General features: G+C 50.0%; 1 protein-coding gene across 12 annotated transcripts in view; it reads right to left on the reverse strand.

The window, feature by feature from the left end:
• KCNH7 (potassium voltage-gated channel subfamily H member 7) overlaps positions 1-1127 on the reverse strand; it is a 273427-nt gene extending 272300 nt beyond the window's left edge. For 7 of the 12 annotated variants that reach the window (XM_081928560.1, XM_081928567.1, XM_081928565.1 and 4 more), the window contains exon 1: positions 362-1127. In XM_081928560.1, coding sequence (XP_081784686.1) covers positions 362-437 — 76 coding nt within the window. In that variant the 5' untranslated portion in view covers positions 438-1127. The remainder of the gene's footprint in view (positions 1-361) is intronic. The other 5 variants (XM_081928562.1, XM_081928561.1, XM_081928568.1 and 2 more) reach the window with 1 other exon arrangement.
• Positions 1128-8562: the final 7435 nt, after the last annotated feature.

Below are 8562 nucleotides of genomic sequence, written 5' to 3' on the forward strand. Positions count from 1 at the left end.
CTACTTCAAACCCCACTCCCGAAGGAGAAAATGGGATATTTCATAAGCAAGCCTTCTGTACGTTCTGACTCACTTGGGCGGTCCCAAGGCGGACAGGCAGGTATATATAGCTATAGCAAAGAGTTCACTGCATGACAAGCTGAGAGTTTAAGCGAAATGTTTCGGGACCAGATAGGAAGGATGGGAAGGGAAGCTACCCTGAGACCTGTTCTGGGTTCCAGCTCAGACTTTTCCCGTCCGACAGCCTTTGGCTCAACTTCGCCCGCCTGCCCTAGACCCCCCCCCCACACACACAACCAACCCAGCCCCCTTTCCCCATTCCCCCTTGCGCAAGAAACGCCAAGGCTGGCGGAGAACTTACTCTGCCCTTCGAATTTGCGGATGATGGTCCCCAAGAAGGTGTTCTGTGGTGCCACATGACCTCGGCGAACAGGCATGGTGCCCCTCGCGCGTCGCCTTCCCCCAGCCCAGGCGCGGCGGCGAGGACTCCTCGGCGGCGGCGGCTTTCGCTCGCTCCGTTTCCCGGGCGCGCTCCGCTCGCTGGGCGCCTGGCTCTCGAGCTAGCCTTTGCGAGAAAGCATCGTCCCTTCGGGCTGCGGGGGCAGCTCGTCGCTCGCTTAGCTCAGCAGCGCGCCGCCGCTTGCCCTCCCGGACTCAGCTCCATGCTCGTCTTGCGCCTCGGGGCGAACCTGACCCGCTCTGGGCCGGGATGGATGGAGTGGGCAGGGAGGCGGCCAGGGGCGCGTCGAGGCGCAGCGCGGCGACAAGGGCGACTCGCCTAGGCGATGGAGGTGCGCCGGGGCGCGTCTCTCTCTCTCTCCCTCCCTCCCTCTCTCTCTCTCTCTCCGCCTCGCTTCTGCTCCTCCTTGCCGAGCCCAGCCCTTCAACCTCCTCGCCCTTTTGCAAGGAACAGCCGAGGCTGCCTGGGTCGCTCCGGCGCGGCGTCGAGCGGGGCTCAGAGCGGCGAGAGTGAGTGTGGCGACGCGTCCCCGCCGAGCCGCCTGCGGGCAGCTCCGGAGCGGCTCGCAGCAGCTCGGGTTACTCAAGCGTGCTTCAGCAGGAGCCAGCCAATAAATCTCTCCCGGGCGACGAGAGCGCGCTCAGACACGCGAGCGACCGCGCGCGCACACACACAGCTCCGGCAGGGATCGGCTACACAAGAGGCAGCCACGTCCCCTCTCCCTCCCCTCCAACACACACCCCAAACGCAGCGGAGACAACGCGGAGAGGCACAAGTCAGGCGGAGGAGAGAGAAAAGGAAACCGATGCCTCACGCTTCGTCTTACAAGGCGACCCACACACCCAAGGGGGCCGACTTGAATAATATATGGGGGGGGGGTGTCACGCCCTGCATAATCAGTCACAAGACGCGATGCTCACACCCCATTTGAATTGCAGGTGGGTGTTTTATTGGAGAGGGGCAAAGGGACCTCGGCCCTAGGAGTTGGCTCCTATGCACCCACGCTCCTCCGTCTCCCCACACGGGTCGACTTGGACGTGTAGGGAAGACTACGAGTACGAGATAGTACTCCGGAGCATAGGCAGAGTTTGGCTCCTCTCTCACGTTGAACGACCACTTAGGGCGAGCCCAGGCCACAGCGGCTAGGGGAGTGGGTGGGTGGGTGCTGGGTGGGTGGCCTTCCAAATATGGCCGCTCCCTCCGGTCAGCCCCAAAGGAATGAGGGGAGCTTTAGTCTAGCCATATCTGGGCCGGGGGATCCCCAATAAAAGACACAGCTGTGTGCTATGTCTAAAGTGCCTCTCTGTCTTAGGTGAGGGAGTCCTTCTAGACAGCTCGACTTTGCCTAGCCAGGAAGGATGGGGGGGGTCTATGTTCTCAAACGTGTGGAAAAGGGGAGGAGCAGCTGCCGTAGAGCACGTGCAAAGCTCAGCGCTCGGTACCCCACCCCAGAAGTGCCTTGCTCATTTTTGGATGAAGGCAAAAGGCTTCGCCGAGCATGAAGCTCATCTATACTGTTCGGTGGCAGTTAAGGCAAGGCTCTGGTTTTTACCGCCTCAGCTGTTGTTGCTCCACCACCCAGGGAGAGTCATGATCCCGGTGAAATTTGTTCTGGGTGCTCTCTTAGTCCAAAGGTTATGGTCACACGCTGCCAATCCAATCCTGAGTCAGGATCCTGCGAGGGGGAGCGCAGTCTTGCTCTGCAAACTTTGCAATCCGTTTACTTCAAGAGGGCGAGATGGACGTACCATGGACAGCTTTTCCCACCAAAGGAAAACGGACAGCGCGTTTACCGCAAATTGCTGTGTGCCATTTGGGTTTGTCGCCTGTGGAGGCTGGTCCACTAGGGCAGATGGGGCAGTGCCCCACCGACCGATCTGCCACCTCCTTGCCTTCGGATTTAAATACAAGCAAGCGGGCGACACTGGCTATCGACTTCCTACTGTCAGTGTCAGACTTATAGAATTCAGCAGGGAGGAGGAAAGGAGCAAACCTTGAATTAGCTGGCCCTGTCTGTCTTTGGCTCTAGCTCCACCTACTGTTGGCCTCCGTGCCTTCTGTCCTACCGGTCCCAAAGGGCACCAGTCACCATTGGAGATGCCTCCACCCTAGCTTCCTTTCTTTTGACAGCAGGGGCATGCTTCACTTTGAGCATATGCTTAGCAACACTCAGCAGACATTCATGCCCTCTTTGTGTGTTGCTAAAGGGACGCGGGTGGCAGTGTGGGTTAAACCACAGAGCATAGGACTTGCCAATCAGAAGGTCGGCGGTTCGAATCCCCGCAATGGGGTGAGCTCCCATTGCTCAGTCCCAGCTCCTGCCAACCTAGCAGTTCGAAAGCATGAAGTGCAAGTAAATAAATAGGTAGTGCTTTGGTGGGAAGGTAAACGGCGTTTCCGTGCACTGCTCTGGTTCGCTAGAAGTGGCTTAGTCATGCTGGCCACATGACCCGGAAGCTGTATGCCGGCTCCCTTGGCCCATAAAGCGAGATGAGCACCGCAACCCCAGAGTCGGTCACGACTGGACCTAATGGTCAGGGGTCCCTTTACCTTTACCTATCCATGAGTGGTAGTCAACTGACCCATTGGCATTAATGGACCTAACTTAGTCATATTTTCCTTGTAGTAAGAGAGATTTCAATGAGATTTATAGTGTAATCCTAAAGAAGTAAGTCTTATTGGGTTCAATGAAATTTTTTTCCTGATGTATAGGAGCGCAGCCTTACTCTCAGGTAAGTGTGCATAGGATTGTAGTAGCTCCGGCCTTTCTTTTCACCTTACACTACAGTTAAACTGAAGTTACTTGCTTACACTTCCCTTTACTGTAAGCCTAATTGTCTCCAGTTTGTCTACCAGCTAAAACACTCCCCCCCCCCTTATAAGCCAAGAAAAAGAATGCAATGTCTACACAGGCCAGTAGACTGCCTGTGCTCAGAAGTACAATGTACACCAGGCAAACTCATAGTTTGCAACCTTGTGAACAGCATTTTGCAAGAGCACAATTTTTTAAAAAAATCAAATCTCACCAAGCTATCTAGCTATCCTTCTGTGGCCATTAGGCCTTATGTAATTGGTAGCTGGGAATTGGTTGGAGGAAATGCTTAACAGCAAAGGATAGCTAAAGAATAATGTTGATCCTGCAGCTGGGGTAAATAGGTGGACAGGGAGACTTCAGTTGATGAAGTCAGGTCTAAAAGGTGCTGTCACGTGAAGGTGAAGTAGAAGCAATTCCTACTATGTTCAGCGAGGATGCCTTTAGTGTCAATGCACATAGTACTGAAGCCATGAACATAATCCTAAACATGCCTACTCATGAGAAGCAAGTCTTACTGTGTTCAGCGAAGCTCACTCCTTAGTGGATGCCAGCTTTTGCTGGGTTTTGGACAGAAGCTGATCAAATTAAAAATGGAATTTATTTGGAGAAGAATTCACAATGTATGTGGCTCAGCTAGAATAAATGGAGTATCACACAAATACACAAGGGTGTGCGTGCACACTCTTCCCCATTTCCCCCTTCACCAAAGAGCTGTGCAATCATCAGTTTACAAACGGGGAATAGGCGACTTCATGCAGTATATTCAAGGTAGCGGTAGAACAGATGCTTAAGCATTGGACACACAAATCAGTGCCCAGTACTCCTCTCACTGGGCAATGCTTACTCTCCATTCAGGGGTGTAAGCTTTAACATGTTTTTAAATTGGTTGTGGGAGAGATATCATATTATTATTATTATTATTATTATTATTATTATTATTATTATTATTATTACCCAGGCAGCAAAAATAACTGTATTTGGTTGTATTTACCTGACTGAAGAGCCTGCAAGGGCACTAGGCAGGTGCAGAACAGGAGGATCTGGGTGCAGATCAGACAATAGGGAAAGGGTGTATAATTCTGCCAAGAATAAGGAGGAGGAAGAAACATCCATCATCTCCCATAGATAATTCATCAGACAGAGGCAGAAGGATGCTCTAGGCTTCTCCTGATTGTGTTAAATAAACAGTGGTGGTCCCCAGCTGTTGAATGCTCTCCCTAGGGAAACCCTCCTGGCAGCTAAAGTCACATCTTTTTGGTGTCACACAAAAACATTGTTCATCCAGGCTGCTTAACCTCTTTTAACATTTGTGATATCACAACACAATCCTAACCATGTCTACTCAGAAGCAAGTGTTATTGATTTCAGGGGAGCTTACTCCCAGGTAAGTAGGGTTAGGATTGTAGCCATGTATCTTAAATATTATATTGGTTATTATTTTTATTCTAAATTCGGACAGTACTTGAGTACCCCCAGTTTAACCCATAGGGGATTAGTGTGTTTGCTTGTGTGTGCATGCACATGCATGCTGCTACCAATGTGGTGCAGTGGTTAGAGTGCTGGACTAGGACCTGGGCAACCAGGGTTCAAATCCCCACTTGGGTGACCTTGGGCAAGTCACTGCCTCTCAGTCTAACCTACCTTGTTGTGGGGATTAAATGAGGAAGTGGGCAACAAAACCTTGAGTTTCTTGGAGAAAGAGGGCATGAAAATTCAATAAATGTAATAAATTAATGAACTTTTGTTTATTTACAGAAGTTTCTGCTTTATTTGCTTCTTTTCTAATTTTGGCGGACTCCATTGCGGCATGTCACCTACAGGATTCTGTTTCATAGGTGTAAATAAACAAAACAAATATCTGTTTCGGGGGGGGGGGACATCTTGCCTGTGGCTGAAGGAGAACACAGCCTCTCTCACCCCCACCCCGTGTGTGTGCACGAAATCGGCATAAGAGAATCAAGAGGTTAAAGCAAGAGCTCCTGATCGCTCCATCGACAAACCATGAGACTCCTAATCTAAGGGTGGTGGGTTCGAGCCCCAGTTGGACAAAGGATGGGGTTGGACTAGGTGACCCTCGTGACCCCTTCCAACTCTAGGATTCCAGGAGCCTTAAGGGGAGGGAGATGTTGGTGAAAGGAAGCTTTTTTTAAAATAAAAAAAGCAGAGTGACGAAGGCGGAGAGAGCAAACGAGCAGGCGGATGCGTGGGAGGCAACCTCTCCCACAACGAGGGAATTTTCCTTCTTTATAGCCAAGCACAAGCCGCCGCCGCCGCCCGCAGTACTGAAGTGGGACTTGCTCTTAATATCCCGACGGCCCCTTTATGTCTCTTCTCAGCTATTATTCGGGTTGCATCACCTTGGAGAGAGACACTGCATGGTGTCACTCAGGGCCGGGAGGGGGGGCGAGAGGCTAGTTTCGTTGGCGTCACACACACACACGCAGTCTATAAGACCCCTGTCGCTTGGTGTAGATTAATCTGAGCGCTGCGTCCACGCCACTGGCTTTGCATTCCCAACCACTAATTCGGATTGGAAACAGAAGGCCCCGCTCCAATCCTTGCTTGCTAGCTTGCTCGCTTGCTTTCTCCCTGGCCCAGAGCTTGAGGCGAGGGTGATAAAAGTGTCTGGAGGAGAGGGAGCTACAGGGCACCGGTCCACCACGCCCCGTCGAGCGCCATCGCGTCAGTTTCCCAGCCCGGGTAGTGGAAACAGCCCTGTTGCCCAATGCAAAATGCGCCAGGAGCAGCCGGGCGCTGTCCGTGGTGCTGAAGCTCAAGCTCAAGCAAAAGCAGCCACCAAGCAGCCTCTCAAGCGCTCTCGCGCTGAACTCAACCTACTCGGGAAGCCGGGGCGACTTCTCCGCCCTCTCTTCCACGCTCCCGGCCCAATCACAGCTTTTCCCCCGCAGTAATAACTCAGGAGAGAGGCCCCCAGGGAGGCGGCGATGATTTGCTGGCTCCCATTAAGGCTTCTTGAACTAACACACACAGAGAAAGGCCGGCTCAGCAGCCGCCACACAGTGTGACGCCGAGGACCCCTTGTAGGCGATCTAACACAAAAGGAGGTGCCGGGAAGAGGAAATCGTCAGACTGTCACAGAACAGAGCGCCCTGTCCAGTTCAAACTCTCCTGGGGAGAGAGACAGAGAGAGAAAAGCTCGCTACTAATGGCAGTACTAAGCGCAACGCTCCTGAGCCAGCCGCCTCCCGCTTTCCACCTGTCCTTTGGCAATACCCGCAGGTGTTTCCTTACTCCCGCAAGGCCTCTCTCAGGTGTTGCTTTTGTTAGTTGTTGTTCTGCCTTCTCCAGCGGATTTGGCAGCCGAGGTCTGCATTCTGCCGGGAATAAATTGGAAGCCGTTTCTACCGGAGCTCAGGGCACTATTCCAGGTCTAGGCGGTGCTGAAAGAGGCAGAGAGAAAGAAAGGGCGTGGGGAAGAGAGGCTGAAGATCACATTAGATGCAGCAGACCACTTACTTTACTTTACTTTTATTTTTATTAATAATATAACACCCTCCATCCAAGGATCACAGTATAAAAACACAAAATTAACAACATAGCAACAAACAAAACAATAAACCCTACAAACAGTTTAAACGGCCATAGAGTGTTTAATTAGCCAAAGGCTTGGGTGCAGAGGAATGTATTCATCCGGCACCTAATGATACGTACAAAGGTGCCAGGTGAGCCTCCCTGGGGAGAGCATTCCACAAGTGGGGAGCCACCAGAGAAAAGGCCCATTCTTATGTTGCCACCCTCTAGACCTCTCTTAGAAGGGACACATGAAGAAAGACTTCAGATTTCTTCTTCTTCTTCTTCTTCTTCTTCTTCTTCTTCTTCTTCTTCTTCTTCTTCCTTAAATTTCTATACCATCCTTCATCTGAAGATCACATGACAGTTTACAAAATAAAAGATTCACGGCCCAGTTTCGTGTGTGTGTGTGTGAATGAAAGGTGTGGATTTTTTTAATGGACAGTTTTATGGCTCCAAGAATACCATCACTTCCACTTCCAGAAGACTGTTGCTCAAGCCCTGAAAAAAGTCAGTTTCATCAGCACTGTAAAACCGGTGCTTCATTTTAATTTCAGAAGAGAAACACTGTCATGTTTATTCAGAAGTAACTCCCATGGAGTTCCGTGGGGCTCACTCCCAGTTAATGGGATGCAGGATTTGTGGTCCAAGGAGCTAAGGAGGTGAGGTCATTTGTGCTGGAAAGTGCATAAACAGGCACTGCACTGCTGTTTTCAGATGAGCTATTTGTAGCTGCAGGGACGAACTTTAATTTGAATGCGGATTATTCTCTCTTGTCAAGGACAGAATGGATGTCCTTCTGATAGTCAGGATAGGTATATTATACAACCAGAATTAACTCTTGGAAGTGGTGCTGGGGACTAGGCTGTTTGGGAGAGAGAGACGTGGGACCTGCATGGTGTGGCAGGGCAGGGCTTAAGAGGAATGCCTCCGCTCATGGGTCCAGCCAGCCAGGGCCAGATTTAGATGAAGAGAGGCCCTAGGCTACTCTGCTTGTGAGGCCCCTCCCCATCCCCCACCCTCACAACTAGAAGAAAATGGAAGAGTTTTATAAATAAAACTGAGTGAAGCCAAGGATGATGACGGGTATTTAAAATTCTGCAATTCACAATTTCTCCTCTAAAGGACCTAAGACGTTATTGTTAAATACCATGGTGGTTTTTTAAAATGCATAAAATTAACACTGAAAAACTTTTGCAATAGCTGAACTTTGCAAACATTTTGTGGAATAAGCATTATTTCTTAGGAAAATGAAGTTGTAATGGTATTCTTAAAATTATATTGCCTGGGAAGTGTAAATAATATGATCATGATTACCTGACACTGTGGCACTTTTAGAATCCACTTTATGTTGTCATTAAAAAGTCAGTTTAAAAATACATATTAAGAAGTAAACTACAGCCAACAAATACAGTCTTCCTGTTATATACCTGCTGGGATTGACAAGGCATATGACCCTCACCTGAATCTCATAGCTCTCCTGACTGCAGCTCACTGCAGCCACAGTGTGGAAATAAAGGAGGAGATTGTCCTCCAGATACCGGGCCCCAGTGTTTTTCTTACAACCCCCTTCTCAATGGATTAATTCTCAAACCTTTATTTGTTAATTCGAACAAATACTGCTCTCACTTCATTACAAAGAGTATTTCTACCTGCAACACACTTGAGCAAACCTGCTCCTCTTCCTTTCACAGATATTTTGTTGCCATTAACCAACTAGAAGGGTTACTGTTAATAGCACCAGTTTTCATATACT

The sequence above is a fragment of the Podarcis melisellensis genome (genome assembly GCF_964234715.1).
Source record: "Podarcis melisellensis genome assembly, chromosome: 1".
NCBI classification, from domain to species: domain Eukaryota; kingdom Metazoa; phylum Chordata; class Lepidosauria; order Squamata; family Lacertidae; genus Podarcis; species Podarcis melisellensis.